General features: G+C 49.3%; 1 protein-coding gene across 21 annotated transcripts in view; it reads left to right on the forward strand.

The window, feature by feature from the left end:
- phldb2b (pleckstrin homology-like domain, family B, member 2b) overlaps positions 1–17,143 on the forward strand; it is a 55,625-nt gene that overhangs the window by 33,830 nt on the left and 4,652 nt on the right. For 6 of the 21 annotated variants that reach the window (XM_088638759.1, XM_088638755.1, XM_088638757.1 and 3 more), the window contains 14 exons: positions 1,845–1,973; positions 3,448–3,603; positions 3,925–4,035; positions 4,601–4,690; positions 5,263–5,394; positions 6,218–6,337; positions 7,566–7,781; positions 8,265–8,405; positions 9,238–9,337; positions 9,803–9,817; positions 10,261–10,296; positions 12,013–12,220; positions 15,058–15,151; positions 16,298–16,444. In XM_088638759.1, coding sequence (XP_088494885.1) covers positions 1,845–1,973; positions 3,448–3,603; positions 3,925–4,035; positions 4,601–4,690; positions 5,263–5,394; positions 6,218–6,337; positions 7,566–7,781; positions 8,265–8,405; positions 9,238–9,337; positions 9,803–9,817; positions 10,261–10,296; positions 12,013–12,220; positions 15,058–15,151; positions 16,298–16,444 — 1,695 coding nt within the window. The remainder of the gene's footprint in view (positions 1–1,844; positions 1,974–3,447; positions 3,604–3,924; positions 4,036–4,600; positions 4,691–5,262; positions 5,395–6,217; positions 6,338–7,565; positions 7,782–8,264; positions 8,406–9,237; positions 9,338–9,802; positions 9,818–10,260; positions 10,297–12,012; positions 12,221–15,057; positions 15,152–16,297; positions 16,445–17,143) is intronic. The other 15 variants (XM_088638758.1, XM_088638761.1, XM_088638765.1 and 12 more) reach the window with 15 other exon arrangements.

Consider the following 17,143-nt stretch of genomic DNA (forward strand, 5'->3'; position numbering starts at 1 on the left):
AAGACTTTGGGGGCTGAAATATGAAAGAACATAATGTTACAAATGAGAGGGCACTTGGCCCATATATCCTGTTTGATAGGATCTAATTAATCCCATCCAACCTTTTCTTGAAAGAAGCCAGGGTATCAGGTTCAAGAGCATGGCTGGGTAGCTTGTTCCATAATCCCAGAACCCTTTGGGTACAGAAGTGTCTCCTCCTTTTAAATGCACTTACACATAGTTTCCACCTGTGTCCTCTGGCATACAAGGATTGTGCTGGTATCAGTGGTGCTCTTAATAACCCGATATCATTGTGCAGTTGTCCATGGAAAAATGTAGTTTAATACTGTGCTGTAATATGTAAGGAAAAATTTGCATTCGTTTTTCTTTTTTTTTAAACATCTTTTCTTCTTGGAGTGGATTGTGCCCACTCTGATGGAAACTCGGAAGTCAGATGAGAAATGGACTTTTACCATCTCTTGGCTACTGCATAGTCATGAAGCAACAGTAACAACATTGTTCTGTTCCTCTCGGTGGTTTTTGTTCTTTGGACAGAAACGGCTGTGAAAAGAAACGGCCAAGATTCTGGTAGAAGATTGCCATTAAAACTAAGTGAAAAGTGGTAGAACTACTGTATGTTTGGAAGTACAAAGAAGTCTCCTTTTATACTCTTCTTGTTTGTGTAGAGTAGAACAAAGGATGTTAATGACAGGGAGCACCTGAACATGTCAAATAGACTTGAGTGGTGACTGTATGTGAATAGTATGCATTGAGAGTTTTATCTTGGAAGATTATAGAAGACAATAATTCTTTGTTTCATTGCTTAGAAATTTGTTTTGTATCAAAGCTGCTGTACTTACAAAAAGCATACAAACGGTACTTACATTTATTTTTAAGGTAATGTTTATAACATTACATAAACCCCATGCATAGTCATCTGCACAGCTTACCAGAACCTGTATGTTTACTTTCCCACAAGCACACTAAGCCCCTGTAATTTCACAATATCCCATCATCTTTGCACAAACCCAGTAATTACACTTGCCCATGAACCAATATGCCTTTATTGTGAACTCTGTTATTGAGCAGTTTTATTGAATGGGGGATAAAGGAATTCGTCTTTTTGTTACATCTGTGATTTAGATTGTTAAATGACAAAGCTCTCAGTAACAGCCAAAGTTGTAGTAGTCTAAGAAGGTACTGCTACAGCCTTTGAGTAAATTCGTGATGCTCGTATATAAATATACTTTCTCATTCTGATTATAGTGTTTAAAACTTTTGCAGTGTAAATAAACATCACAAAACTGTAAAAGGAAAATGCAAGCTTGTAGCACTGGGCTCTCCTGAGTGAAAGCAGGGGTGGTGGCATTCCTTTTAGAGTAGGAGTTGTTGTGGCAGACGGGGTATTGGTCCTTTGTAACTCTTGATTGTGTGTTAGACGTTTGTCGAGCAGTGTCATTTTGTGACTTCTTGCAGATGTGCCGAAATTGTGCGAGGAGTCTTTTCACGGCAGGTAGCGAGTGGGTTCCCCGGTGGTCCCTGGTGATGAGGGTGGTCCCTGCTGAGTACGGCTCTTGTGTTGCGGTCTGCGTGCGCAGGAGGGAGAAATGCCAGCCAGTGCCGCAAAGCGTTATTCTCTGCTTTATTCATTCTCATCTGAAGCTTTAAAACTCATGTGCCTTCTCCCTCTGCCGTCAGTTTTGACTTCGTTCGTTTTTTGTGCCTTTTTTTTAATGCAAAGCAAGGTATCGACCACTGAACTAATACATCTAACTCCTGTCTCCCTCCTGCTTACTGAAGCTTGCACTAATCATGGACATTCTTTCTCCTGTGTTGTTGTTTTTTTTTTTACTCTGCTTTTATAGGACAAAGCAAAGCTTGATGCTGAAAGGGAAAAAATAGAGAAACTTCAGGAGCTTTATACAGAGCAGAAGACCCAGCTCGATAACTGTCCTGAGTCCATGAGGGAGCAGATACAGCAGCAGTTGAAGAGGGTCAGTAGAGTGAGAGTCCGAGAGAGTGGTCCGGGCACAGGGAGAGGAGGGTCAGCGCCTCGGATCACTGGGCCTACGGCTGTGCAGATGTGGCGGACGCACCGAAGAGGGGGCATAGCGTAGTCCTCCTCCGCTGCTTGGCTGTTTGCCGGGGCTGTTCATTTTTGTCCGTTTTGGCACAATTACTGTAGCGCGAGCAAGCGGCAGCCTTTGCTTTCTCTATGTTCTCAGACGCAAATGCAGCATTCTAGTGCCGCTGGGCTGCGTTTGTGTCCTTACAGAATCTGAGAAACAAAGCTGCTCTCACACAGGAGGGTTAGAGAGGGGGGGGGGTGCCTGGCTTTTTTTTTTAAGGGAGCTAAGAGGTACCCAGGAATGTCAGGCCCTTGGCTGCTGGAGAGAAGTGCCCGTGCTGATCGGTTATGGCATCCAGTCTGCGTCACCTGGACTCTCTGTGCTTCCCTGTGTTTGATAAGCAGCCGGCCAGACGCCTTCACCCTTCACAAGCCTCTGCTCTGATGCTCTGATGTGGTCTTTCTTCGCAAACGCCTTGAGTGCAGCGCTTGCCTTTCTGTGGAATTTCATTATGAGCGCATGGAATGATAACCAGATTGAAGATAAAATTTGGAAACTCTTGAGACGAGAAAGGGTTTGATAAGGTGAATTGTAGGAGGTTTTTTCCGATCTCCTTTGTAAATTGTCCTTCTGCTTCAAATCAGCTGCTTTTCTTCATTCTGCACAGTACCAAGCCTGAATTAATAATGCAGCCTGCCTCCATTTTGCAACATTTTTTACAGTCATTGCCTTGGTAAAAAAAATTGATGATTTTATTCCAGTGCGCAGCTAACATGTCTGTGGCAGCCTTCCCACAGCTGTTTGTTTCTCCACTGTTATTGGCCACGCATTCAGCAAATTTCATGTCCGAAATTTCAGTTTACCATCATCTCTATGTAGCTCCAGTTTCCTCCCTTAGTCCTAAGACATGCTGGTACATTAATACGGTTTGGTAAAAATTGGCCCTGTGTGTGTCTGTGTGTGTCTGTGTGTGTCTGTGTGTGTCTGTGTGTGTCTGTGTGTGTCTGTGTGTGCCTGTGTGTGCCTGTGTGTGCCTGTGTGTGCCTGTGTGTGCCTGTGCCCTGCGATGGACTGGGTGTACCCCAGCTTGCGCCTGTTGCGTGCCAGCAGGGATAGGTTCCGGCTCCCCTTGTGACCCTGGATAAAGTGGTGAGACAATGGATGGATCTTCGTTATGTATGCATAATCCTCCCAAGAACATTCCAGCTTCTTAAAACAAAAGGGAACTGACAAGAAGATATTGCGTGATCCTGTTACAGTGTTATTTAGGCTCAGTAAAATAAGGGAATAGTGAGGCGCCTGACCGCACCAGTGGCCCTGCTGCGTGCCCGAGCTTGACGCAGGTCCAGCTGTGCGTCCGGCCGGCTCTCACTGCGCCTGCTCTGGGGCTGTGCTGCAGGACGCCGACCTGCTGGAGGTGGAGGCCAAGCGCTTCGAGGACCTGGAGTTCCAGCAGCTGGAGCGGGAGAGCCGGCAGGACGAGGAGAAGGAGACGCTGACCCAGCAGCTGCTGCGCGAGGTCGCCGACTACCAGCGCAGCGCCGTCACCAGGAAGGTACCGCGCCGGCGCCGGCTTGTCGAGAGGGGAAAAAACGAACAACAGAGACGCCAAGGCGGGCGAAAAAGACCAGCTCGGCTACCCACAGGGCTTCTCTGATGAATACACTCGCCCTGACGCATTTCATTTCCTGTTTTCAAAAACTGGAAGCGGTTGTCGAAGTAGCAGAGTGACGTGTGTTTTATGAATGTGATCTTGAGCGTGCGTGTGTGTGTTGATGAGTGAATGAAGGCAAGAGAAGACTTAGCTCCAGGATCAGGGAGCAAGCGATCTGCCCCGCAGGGCCCTTCATCTGCCCCCGTCGTTCCTCATTGGCAGGAAAGGCTGCTGACCTTGAAGAAACAGTCCAGTCAGATTGCCCAGCAAGCCCAGTGGGAGAAGGACAGTTTCCTGAAGGAGAAGAACAACCTGCTGATGATGCTACAGAGGGTAGGCAGCATGTTGTCAACTCTGTCAAGCATGACCTTAATACCTCAAAAGCTAGAATTAAAAAGAAATTAGGTCATTTAGAGCCTAATAAGAAAGAAAAACAGGAGACCTGAGGCTAGGGTTGGGAAATCCTGATATTGGGAAGAGCTGTGACAGTTGTAGTCTTCATTTTTTACAATATCTTCAGTCTCAGTTTTCTCTGGAATACTGTTGTTGTGTTGCCCACCAAGGGCAGTGTGCAGGAATCCTGTGCCACAGTGCCCAGCCGTGTGAAATATGGAATGTGTGCTCTCAAGACACTTATTTAATTAAGCCCAGAAGGAGGGGCGAGGAAACCCGATGCTCATATTAGCCTTTGTTTAGATTTTGCTCATGAAGAGAGTGTTTTCCACCTGCTGCCCTGCTTTAGGGAGAGGATGGGGGGGGTCTCCAACAGTCATGTGTGACCTTCCCTGCCACAGTTGTTCCCCATAAACTCACATTTGGAGCTTGCAGAGGAAGGCAGAAGACCTGGAGTTCACTGAGCTAAAGCAGATGGTTTCTGTTTCTATCTTCTGTCCTACAGGAAAAAGAAAATCTTGCAAATTTGGAGAAGAAGTATGTGGAGCTGACCGGAGGCAGGGGGTTCCCAGTTAGCCCTGACAGTATGAAAGAGGTACACCGAATGGTTGTGTTAAGCAGCTTTCACTGCTACCAAGCTACTAAGTGTTAAATGTCTTAATGTCTCATTTTAAAAGAGGCTACGATAGTATTACATGCACCTGTGAAAAGCACATTTTTACTTGCAAGGCATCTATTGACATGAAACTGAGAGTAATACTATTTTTGCCTGTTCACTACCTAATTTCCTGCGTTGTGCTCTTCAATTAAACTGCGTTCTTCTGTGCAGCATTACCAATCAAATACCAAGCCCAGGGTTCTAGTGCATTAAATTAATTATGAAACAATTAACAAGCTGTCTGTCCCAACCTCCTGCGCTGAGAAGAAGTGTCCTGTGTCGTGTGCTTGCCTCTCCTTGTCTTAGAGTAACCAGGTGGTGCTGTTGTAGGTGGTCCCCATCAGTGCTTTCATACGTACAGCTCTGCATCTGACCAGCGTGCGTGTCCTCTGTGTGCAACACTAGCAGTAGAGCGATCTCCACTCTTTCAATCCCGAGACATGAAGGTGCCGTTGTGCTGGTGCTCCGGAGGGCGTCCTCACAGCCTGGGTTTTCTCTGTCCGTCCCAGGACTGCTCCATGCTTGCTGATGTGTGCAGGCTTTCCGGCAGCGGCCCTCCCCACACACCCCTGCCTCTGCTACAGGCTGACCTGCTGGCTCTTTCCTCTTTCCTGTCTTCGTTTCCCCTTAAGAGAGCGGAGGTACTGTGCTGTCTGCGTGTGGCGTGCCCCCGACGCACGGCCAGGCTGAGCTGCCCTTCCAGATTGCGCGATAATCCAGAAGGTTGCTGAGGCTGGCCAGTGTCTCACTGACGGACTAAGTGAAACGCTGACCATCTAACACCTTGACTGACCCTACCGTGTGACCAGCCCACAGACGCCCTCCCTGAGTCCTCTGCTAGTGCCCTTTATGCTTCAGCTGCGAGCAGTCTGTGTCTCTTCTTTCTCCTATCTCCCTTCTCTTGGGTTTCTGTACATTGTTTTGTTTTGCCTTTTTTGCTTGGGACTCGGTTATCGGTCCCGATTATCGGTGACATGAAACAGCCAGTAAGCAGAATTCCAGAAGAATTAAAGGAAGCTTGTTCCTGCTGGAAGACCCTCTGGCTCCTCCCTTCTTCCTGTCCGCATCAGAGCCCTCCTTCACGGCAGGGAGGCAAGGCAGAGTCCTGTACGAGCCAGTTCAGCTTTGGCATCTGAGGCTTGTTGTTTTAATTTTGCATAACTTGCTGCAGACAGATGGGTAGATTTACTATTAAGCAATCCTAAATGACTGCTTTCCTGCATCACAAAATTTGTCAGAAGATTCTGCATCTGATAAACCCTGATCCTGATTGCAATCGCAAGACTACTGTGCAAGGGCGTCTTAATTCCTTCCCGATATGGTTGTGCGGCAGACTCACCATGCTAACTTTCCTGGAATGCCAGTTTATTAATGTCTTGTTCTCTTTTTTTTTTTGCCTGTCTGTCATCGCCCTGTGCGGCCTGTGCTTGTTCTCTGACACCCCTGCCTGCTTCCTTCCTCCAGGGCTATGTGACAGTCAGTGAGATCAATGAGCTCTATGGGCAGTCCGGGCCCCCCTCCCCTTCTCAGCCCAGTCCAGAGGGTCCTGCCCCATCGCAGTCCCCACAGGCCCCAGAGGAAGAGGTGTGTGTGGTTGTGGAAGGGCCTGGGCACTGTAGTTAGAGTGTGTGTGTGCTTGTGTTTGAACAGTCAGATCTGCTTCGCTGCAGCTCTGAAATGGTGAAGTAACAGTCATCCAGGGTGGGCAGCTCACAGGTGGTTTCCTTTTTGAGTGGCTCATCCATGTCTTATAGGACATATTGTATCGAAGACTTCTGCACCAGCTTTCTACGTGCTAAAACGGTTCTAGTGTTTTTGTTGTGTGTTACTTAATGTAGATATTTCCACCAGATGCATTGTTCTACTTCAGGGTCAGTGCAGGGGGAAACCAGGCGGGGCAGGGCTCTGCAGTTCGGAGGTCAGAGGTCAGTTGGGACGAGGCTCAGTGGTTTGTGGTTCAGAGGTCAGAGGTCAGTTGGGACGAGGCTCAGTGGTTTGTGGGTCGTAGGTCAGGCAGGGAGAGGGGTCAGGTAGGATGAGGGTTGTAGTCTCCTGGAACAGGGAACCCTGGCAAGCACAGTCTCTGAGACTGAGCTGGTGATCTCATGGGGTGTGAGCTGCAGCTTACAGCTCTTATCACATTCGGCATCTTCAACCTCCCAGACCCTGGGGGTTCCTGACCCAGACCGCCTGCCAGACTGGGCCAGGAACCTACTTATAACTGAACAAATCAGGCAAAATGATGTTTGGTTGAAAGAGCACATGTCAGGTGCATTTTAGAAAAGACATAGCTATTTATTTTTAATGAGGGAGTGAGGTTCATCAACACCTCTAGAGCTGCTCCCCGACAGTGTAGGGTACACTGCAGTCCCCATGTCTGCACCCAAGGAGATTGTGTTTCAGCCCGTTGAGTGTCTCATTGTCATCAGCCCAGACTGATTGCGTTTAGCTTTCAATGTAGAATATGTGATTTACTGTATGCAGCAGAAGCAGAGGACCGTCAAAAGTGATGTATTGTATTTTGTCTTGGGATGTGTGGGTAAACTCTGTGGAGAAGTGTCCAGCTCCACTTGTAAGTTTCCTGCAGACGGGAGGTGAATTCAGTCACAGTGAGTAGGAGGCTGGTGGATTCCCTAAGAATGTCAGCTGTTACTTCTGAGATTGTGAGCTGTACACCGTATTCCAGAAACGATTTGTCAGGCAGAGTTTTGCAGCGTGTACGGAGTGTGCCCGCTTTGAATCTACACACACTCACTTCTGCTTGCTTTTTTTCTCTGCCAATTTCTCCTCTCTCCCCTCTCTCTCGCTAAAGCCATCTCACTCTTCGCCTGTGAACTCTGGAGGTGCCCCTCCTCCTTCCCTCTCTCCTCAACCTGACTCCTCTCGCCCTCACTCTCTTCGTCCGGTCCCCAAGCCCCCTTCTGTGCACTGGCCCGAGGTCATGGTCACCTATGTTGACCCTTCACCTTTACCTGAAACTCCTCCTCCTCCACCACTTCCAGCCAAAAAGCACCGCCGGCACAGGCAGGTAAAGAGCAGTTCTCACCCAGTCAGCGTGCTCCAGTTCAGTGGATGATGATGACGATCCAGAGGTCCTTCCATTACCTGCAGGACTGTTGTGTAGTGTTGGCCCCTGGCCTTAGTGTTCCATTATAGGCTGCTTGCTTTCCCGGCCAAATAAAAGGGCACAGGATGTAACCAGATTGTACCAGAGCCAATACAAACGCTCGCTTTTTATCAGAAAGGTGTGTCAGGGCCATGCATGACGTACAGGTTACGGTAACAAGTTGATCCAAGACTTCATTCCTGTTGTACTATGTTGTGCTGTGCGTAGTAGTCCATTCTACAGGGTTTATTCAAAGGGGGGAAGCTTTCATGTACAGATAGGCAGTGTGGGGACCGATTCCCGTGACTGTTTTACACCCGGTGTGTCTCCCCAAGTGTGACAAGTGCATCTTGGCAGGTACGCAATTAAAAGGCCGTGACTTTGCTTCCCCACGCTTTTTTCCAGCATTTCCGGGTGCTGGAAGAGAGGAAGAAGTCCAGCAAGGAGGGCACGCACCAGAGCGACACGCTGCCCAGGAAGAAGAGCTCCCTGGCAACGTCGGCCCACTTCAGCAGTTCCACCCTGGGGCGCAGCGCCAATCCCAAGGTGGGCGTGGTGGGTAACCGCGGGCGTGGCGGAGGCACGTTCTGAGACGCTGCGCATCTTAGTTGTGCTCGCTGTGTTCGCTGAGGAGCATTTGATCCGCAAGACTCTCGGCTGCTTGCTGGTGTACGCCGCCCAGCCATGCCGCTGAGCTGATTTGCTTGGCATCGTCCCAGGGAACAGCGGGTTGAGGTTTTTGTATCATAAGTCTACGGTCAACATGTATTGGAACCTTTCTCTATCGGTTGTGGTCTTCCTTATCTTTGTGAACACAGTAGAGCTTTCCGTTGGAGGATGTAGTTTCTACACGCTGTACAAATACTCGGATCCCGCCACAAACGTCTTTCAAATGTTATGTTTTGAGTATGAAGCAATGTGCTGTTCACTGGGGTCCAGTCAGGTCCGTGATAAAATAGGAAAACCACTGTGACTGTGCCTTCTCTGCAAGGGGCCAGAAACATTGTCTTAACATCATAATTTGAATATTGTCCAACACGGAATTTTAAAAAGAAAGCCAAAACAACTGGGATTCCCATGTTTTTCTTTCCTCAATGCAAAGGGCACCCCATCCATGGAAAACCAGTAAATTCTTTCAATGCTGATGTTATCAAGAGTTCATATTTTTGTATTTGAAGATGTAAGATGTAGATTCTTGTCTTTGGTGCCTGTTTTGGTGCTCCTGTATAAATGACACAAGCTTGTTAGAATAAAAGGCTGCAGCTCCGATCTCAAGGAGCGAAGGGTGGCAGAGAGGCGGCAGAAGTGGTGGCCGGCTGACCGTTGCCCTTGCGGCGGACCGCGTCTCTGACCGCGCGGTGCCTTGTCCTGTCCGCAGTCTCACCTGCCCCTGGTGCAGAGCTCCAGCTGGGGGAGCGTCCTGCCCCGCAACCTGACCGTGTCCTCCAAAGACCTGGACTCCCGCCGACAGCACAAAGGTGAGAGGCAGTGGCCCAGCCGTGCCAAAGGGCTTTCTGGGAGATTCCGCTTTCCACCCGCTGTGCGGGAGTGGGCCCGCGGGAGTAGGGTTGTTTTTCGTTCAATATTCGGACACACTTGCACTGGTGAAGCCCAGCCCAGTTGTAAAGCGCAACGCCATCTGGAATGTGTCCCTGATGCACGAATTCCAGATAAAGCAGAAAAAAAGGGAATAAGGCTTTGATCAGATGTTCCTAGTTTGAGCTGGTTTGTGTGCATTTTCCAGATATTGCTGTCAAAGGTTTCAGCTTCTTACAGGCTGTAGGGTGCCTCATTATACACATCTGGCTTGAGTTCCTGTGTTGAGGTGAGAACATGGCTCTCGTGCTGGGGCACTGGGTTAGTGCTGTGGTCTGCTCACGTCCCTTCTCAGTGTTGCGCGATTCCTCCTGACTCCTCTCTCCTTTCTCTTTGCCTCGCTGTAGGGAGGACTAAGAAAGGTAGGCCGTGCTGTGTGGATCTTTCATTTGTGAACCTAATCGGAGCTGCTGTCTGTTTATGGCTGAGGGCAGCTGGGCATTGAAAAGCGGTTTTGAAGTAGTCAGTAAGCTGGCGTTTGTGCTTTCCTTTCAATAATCGGCATGATTCAGTAGGGAGCAGTAGTGATACCGCAGTGTTTTGGAGATCCCACTGCAGGGGTGTGAGACTGCATGCTCTTTCCCTGACCTTGCTGGTCTGCCCTGCATGCCTTTCTGTGCCTGGTGGCTGTGAGGTGACCACTGACCACACAGTCAAGCATGAGATGCATTGGAGCTAAGGTCTTGTGTCATGCTGCTAGAAATGTATTAAAAATGCACATGGATATTAAAACCAAAGTGTCTACAGTATTTCTTGGTTTCCTTAACTCCTTCTGCTTTGATTTATTTTGCAAAATACCTTTTAGGAACGACTTCACATTCCGAGGGGTCTCCTAAAAAAGGTAATTCTGAGCCAGTCTCTGTTTGCTCTTCTCTGTGCTTCACGGTGGCGCTGCCGTCTTCTGCATGGCCAGTGAACACTGCGAGATCGTTTCAGAACCAGTAATCTGAGCTGTGCCTCCCACAGCTTTAGACACCTGCAGCCATGCCACGTCATGGTCAGAGGACGTCTTCAATCACATTAACAGAACCTCAGCAGAGACGGTCAGCCGTACCTAAACTGTTCTAAGGCCCAAGCTCGTCTTGAGTTACTGGACTTGGATGTGTTGAGTAATTTGTGCTGCCAGCTGAGCCTCTCTGGCTTGAGGCGTGTCTCCAGGTGTTGTGTGCTTTTTTTCATTTCGTCGGCAACCCAGACATTGTTGGGTTGTCGGTTCTAGTTGCAGACGTCAAGCCTCCGTAATTTCAGTTGATCTCTTAAAGTAGCTGGAGAGCTTCGTGCAGGATGCTGGTTGGCAGTGAAGCCAGTCAGTTTGCGTAGCGATAAGGATATGAACGCGCGTGGCTTGTGTCCTGTGATGTATTTTTCTGAAAAGGCTTTTAGTTGGGCTATATATATTTCAGCATTCTGCATCTCTGGGAGAGTGTAGGAAGCTTCATACAGAGCCTTTTGATCTGCTATTTGCTTATCATTTCCTGACCACCTGCAGCAGCTCTGCTGCTGCTCTTCATGCGAGTGGGGTGGGCTCTGCTGCATGGCGGGTCAGCTGCTGTTGTCCTTTAATACTGCAGTGTGGGTTGCAAAGTGGAATCTTGCTGCTTTCTGATTCCCCCCAGAGCCCCTGACATACACGGCTCACCCAGTGCTCCCACTCCGCTGCGGTGGACTTACTGTACGTGATTAACATATCGTCTAGAGTCAGTGCTCCTCCTGGTTTCTATATACAGCTGGACTTGGGGTGCAACAGCGGTGTCTGCAGCAGGGGCTCAAACCCACAACCCACCGGTGATGAGTCAGGAGACCCAGCACTGCGCTGCCCCCAGAGTTACTGTAATGTGCCAAAAGAAAATACGGGAAAATGCAAAAGAAAGCATGGATCTGGACCATGGATTGTACATTGGATAGTATCGAGTTTGCACGTGCAGTATGTTTGCAGTAGGGGAGGCTGTTCTTGTTTTAAACTGTGGAGGTGGGGGTCCAGTTCAACAGGTCAGCAGTGCAATGAGCGGCACACCTGTTGGGTAATTAACAGAGGGATTACACAGAGCTGTTGGTATATTTTTCTACTAACATGCAGATTCTTTACTTCCATTGCAAGCATTGAGAAGACACTAGAGTAGTCAGTTGTTAACCATGAGAAACTATACTGTAATTAAGCCTCGTCCCTGGGAGTGTTTAACTGTTGGGTGGTTACTTTGATTGCCTGCTATGATCTTAATCTGCCCTGTTCCTCTGTCTCACTTCTGGACATGCCATTGGCAGGCACAGTCGGGGGGAGATGCAGTTGGTATGCCTTTTATTTTGGAGTCGTGAACAGCATGCTCCGAACTGGAGAAGGATAGTGTGCATCTCGGTACTTTATGAGATCTTTTTCAGCAGGCTCAGTGCACACATGGGGTGCAGGCATCTGACTACAGCTCTTTAAAGGCAGGTGGCTTTTCCCTACACAACACATGTGGCTTCATCTTTCATCTGAGGACTGCGTGTTTTGTACATGAGTAACTAAAAAAATGGCAAAATATGACTGTTGCTTTTCTTTTTTTTTTTTCCCCATAAGGACATAATCATGACCACATGAGCGAGGAGCAGAGACAGAGACTGTCTGAGCTGTGCAGCAGAACAGCATCTGAATCTAATGTTTATCTGGATTCTTTCCATTATGCTGACAACGGATATAAGGAGCATGCTTTCGACACAATGAGCCTTGATAGTTCAGACAGTATGGAAACCAGCATATCAGCCTGCTCCCCAGACAACATCTCCAGGTAAGTGCCAATCATTCTCCAGTGTGCCCCGAGACCGGGTCTGGGATTCCTTAAGGATGTCAAGCATCAGTTCCCATGATGCATTCCAGACAAGAGGGGGAAATGCATGTTGCATGGTTTGTTTTTGCGGAACATTAGCTGGTCCCCTGCTTACTAATTGGACATCGTGTTGCAGAAATGTCCTTGCTTCTCTGTCAGAGCCTGTGGCACACTGCCATCTGTGGGATTGAAATAAATCTCCTTGTTGCAGAGGTGCCCTGCTTTGGTCCCTAGGGGGCCCAAGTGTTAGTGTTCGCCTTTAGGTCTGTGTTCTGCCTGAGGTCCTTACCAGTTGAACACATTATTACCCTAACTGCGCCAGATAAACTCTTGTCAGGGGTCTTCAGCTGTTGGTGAAAGACCAGGCAAAGCAGCAAAGTTCTGTACCTGTGCTTTGTGGACTGCAGACAACACATCCATGCTGTGCTGAGATGTTGAAGAATAATTGAGTTGGCATCTAAAAACCCCATGTGGTTCTGCTTAAATCCAGCCTTGTTCAGGGGATGTATTTGGGTGCAAGTGAAATAAAAATAACTCATTAATGGACTTTAGAGATTAATTGTCACCTGCAGGATAAGGGGGTTGTTCAATGGGCTGGCCGTGGCCTCTGGATTGAGGCTTCGTGTTTCTTTAGTTTTTCAGTATGATGGTCTTTACTGGGATAAAGCAGTGCAATTAGGGTTTCTTTTGCTTGCTATTGTTCTAATAAAGGGTAAAAGGTAAAGTCTAGGATTTACAGGAGAGTTCCTCTCTATGAACAGACGGGAGATCAGATCTCCGCGTCTCGGCCCCAGTGTCAGAGGGAAGGAGCAGTGTCTCGGGAAGTTAAATATAGAGTTACTGTCCACAGGGCAAGCAGAGTCAGGTTACAGCAAAGCCGCCGAGACTTGGAGAAAGGGGCTTTTTTTTTTCAGCATTACCAGAATCAAGATTTCACTGCTGAAGAATTTTGTTTTTTACCACTGCGGGTCCTCGCTGATTACCGATCGCGGGCAGGCAGTGTCCAGCCAGAGACCGCTCTGCCTCTCACTCTCTGGCCGACCGATTCGCCTGGAGCCCCAGTGAACAGCTGTGACTCAGGGCAGGACTGGCCAGCGGGCCCGGGTCCACTCTGTGCTTCTGGGTAGCTGTTCCAAACTGCCCATGGCGCATGAGAAACCAAGCTGGGGTATAAGGGGTGAGGGAAAGCAGCATATTGGATTGTTTCTTTATCTGTAGAAGTGCAAGCAGGCTGCAGAGATGGGCGAATGGTCTGTTGCACAACTTCGTTATCTTTCCTTCATTCTGACGATTTGAAGCGGTGGTTGTGCTTCTTCTCTCGTCGCATGCCTGGATGCTCTGTGATTGTTGGGTACAGTGTTAGGCTGATGGCACCGGGGGAGTCTGTGGCAACACCAGCCATTAGACTCGGCACATCTGGATCACAGCTGGGCAGATGGCTGAGGCAGTGCTGGAGTTGAGCCCTCCCTCCCTCGCTCCATGCCAGGGCTGTGCAAGGCTGCAGTCCAGCCGTCGGGATCTCTGTCCTCTTGCGATGACCAGTATCGGCTTTGTGTCTCGCCACAGCTGATCTTACTCGCCCAGTTCTCCTCTTCTCCACAACAGCTGATTCAGAAGCAAAAATGTAAGAGCGATAGAAAAGTCTGCCCAGGAAGTGTATGCAGTGAAAATAAGGACAAATCTTAAACATTTTTCCTGTTAAGTTGGGTTTCTAAGAAATTATTCTCTTTTTTTCCTCCTGATTTATTCCTGGTTTAGGTTATGCGGCTGGACGGTATAGCTGTGTCAAACCAACAAAAGTGAAACAGATGGGAGTCTGTGGCAGATTTATTAATAACTCAGCCTGGAGAAAATTAGTTTGAGTAGATGCACAATTCTGGAGAAGCCTTTGATGTTTGTTTATAGCTGAATGTGGGGCTCACATTCCAAGTTCATATCTGCCATTCCTTATCTCACGAGAGCGTTCTGTATGAGTTTTTGTGTTATCTGTATGTGATATTGGGGGAGCTGCACTGGAATGGAATTTTCATTTGGTGGTGTGGTGGGGGGAGGGGGTCTGTGGGGTGTTTCCAGGGGGTCAGGCAGTCTTTTTCTCCAGGTGTTCCTTTTGATGTTAAATCAGGACCAGGTGATCTCTCCATCAGGCAGCTGTGGCCTGGAATCTCACACCAGCGAATCTCTCCCAAGAGCGTTATGTGGGCGTTATTGATTCCTCGTGTGAGCCCTGCGCTCTGTCGGAGAGCTGGCAGCATGGGGCTCTTAAAGTTGCAGCGGTGCGCAACATCGATTGATTTCATTTTACTGTCCCTAATAAGTGCAGTGGGATCAAATGAAATCTGCTCTAACAAGGTTTGTTACTTCTGAACTGCAGAAAAACCAGGACAACAAAGTGAATATGTAAAAAAAAAAACCATTACCCTGCTATATGATCCCAGTGTCAAAACACTGTTTCCATTTACTGCCATAGTTCTTGCCTACAGGCGGATGCGCTGGTTGTTCCAGATGGCTCCGTTTTCATGAAATAAATGTAGGCCTCCACAAATGACATCATCTGGCGCAGTTCATTGGTTCGCTGCTGCCTGTAGCCCATCAGTCGAGAGCTAGCTGGACGGAATGACATGAATGAACAGTGTTATAGAGGGATGTTAAACTCCGTATCAGGGTTCTGACAAGAATAGGACATGTAATCTACTGGGAAGCATGACGGATTTCCCGGGATAGGTGGCGCAAAAAGAGAACCATCCTGCCAACAGGGGAATCCACTGGCGACTCTCCCCGTAACCCTCTCTCTGACCCAGCAGTGCCAGCACCTCCAATGTGGCGAAGATTGAGGAGATGGAGCGACTGCTGAGAGAGGCCCAGGCCGAGAAGCACCGGCTCCTGGAGAACCGGGTAAGAGGAGCCCCTTCTTGGAGTCCGTTCGCCCCCAGCAAGGGGGCAGCTGCTGTTGCAACCTGGTGCATTTCTTCCCTTTCCCCGACTGACAGCGGTTCCTGGTTCAGGAACCAGCCCGCCACCACCGCAGGTTTGAAAGGCAGCTTGAATTCCTCTGTTTTTGCAGACCTGGAAAGAGGTGGTTTCAGCGGGAAACTGGTAATATAGACCAAATGAGCCACTAATTGATGCAGCCTGGTAAGAGCTCAGGTAGAATGAAAATTAGAGTTTGGCCAGAGGCAGGAATGATCACCATCACAGATTGAATTCATCATGCTTGTATACCATCCCAGGGGAGACTGCAACAGAGACCACTTACCCTGTAGGGGGTTTTGTGATGGTGCATCAGAGGTAGTTCCCTGTTTGCAGACTGCTGTGCTGGTGGACAGTGTCAGCCTGTGTCATTAAATGCCTAGAACCAGAATCTGAACTGTAACAGTCCTTAATAGTCATTCATTAACCAACATGGCACAGAAAATAGTTTGTGGGCCATGGTTCTACGTGTGGGTTTCTTTTTGAATGTCAACTGCAAGCAGTTAAGCCGTGAATAGTCATGCTCTGCAGTCAGGCCGCCATCAAGCAGTACAGGTAGTAGTGCAGCGTACACTCCTGCCCCAGACCTTCCGATGGTGTGTTGTGTTTAACACCCAGGAAATCGTTTCACACCCTGTGCTACGGCACACTCGCTGACATCCAGCAGGACGGTCTTCACAACAGCTCACTAAAGGGGACTTGTCCACCGCAGGCGAGTTCACCGGAGGTGACTTAGTCCAGCCTCCGACACCAAACAAAGGCGTTGTTCACTTGATCCCAAGGACATATTGGTTAATTTCCGTTTTCCTATCTTGATTTTCACGAGGAAAGGCATTCAGCAGGTTGAATCATCTCACCGCCTGCTTCCCAGTCCACTGTCCCATCGAGCAGTAGATCGTTCAGTGTGACGCTCGAGCGACTCTGGCTGTTCAGTATGAGTCTGATCCCGGTGTGGTACCTCGGGAGAGAGACATGTTTCTTGGGCTAGCCCGTGCCTTCGTCCCGGAGGCCTGGGGCAGCCCGCGGCCCCGCCCGGCGAGGTTAAAGGTGCTGTGCTGTGGTGTCCCCCAGGAGCGGGAGATGGAGACCCGGAGGCAGGCGCTGGAGGAGGAACGCCGCCGCCGCGAGGAGCTGGAGAAGCGGCTGCAGGAGGAGACCAGCCGGCGGCAGAAGCTCATCGAGAGAGAGGTCAAGCTGCGGGAGAAGCAGAGGGCACAGGTGGGCGCCTCCCAGCGACGCCCGTCTTGAGGGGGGGGCCGAACTGCGGTGCATCTACGCTTTTGCCGACAGCCCTGTTGTGGTCGGGCTGCAAGTCGGTCTCGCTGGATCTCAGTTATTGTTTGTCTCCACTTCCTGCCAGACTTGACATCCTACATCAAACGAAGTGCTTGGCAAAGAATTGAGAAAACACATCTTCATGCGTTTTATCTAGAAAACTGAAAGCTGGCACTTGCAGGGAAGGGCAAATGGTTTGGGTGCTGCAATGGGCACATCCTGCCTCTTTACTATTGCATATCCAGGCTCCCGGTTTTCACTGTCTCACCGTCTCCCAGTGCCTAGCCAGGCTCCTGGTTTTCACTGTCTCACCGTCTCCCAGTGCCTAGCCAGGCTCCTGGTTTTCACTGTCTCACCGTCTCCCAGTGCCTAGCCAGGCTCCTGGTTTTCACTGTCTCACCGTCTCCCAGTGCCTAGCCAGGCTCCTGGTTTTCACTGTCTCACCGTCTCCCAGTGCCTAGCCAGGCTCCTGGTTTTCACTGTCTCACCGTCTCCCAGTGCCTAGCCAGGCTCCTGGTTTTCACTGTCTCACTGTCTCCCAGTGCCTAGCCAGGCTCCTGGTTTTCACTGTCTCACTGTCTCCCAGTGCCTAGCCAGGCTCCTGGTTTTCACTGTCTCACTGTCTCCCAGTGCCTAGCCAGG

Source organism: Lepisosteus platostomus, chromosome 7 (genome assembly GCF_059453375.1).
Source record: "Lepisosteus platostomus isolate fLepPlt1 chromosome 7, fLepPlt1.hap1, whole genome shotgun sequence".
NCBI classification, from domain to species: Eukaryota; Metazoa; Chordata; class Actinopteri; order Semionotiformes; family Lepisosteidae; genus Lepisosteus; species Lepisosteus platostomus.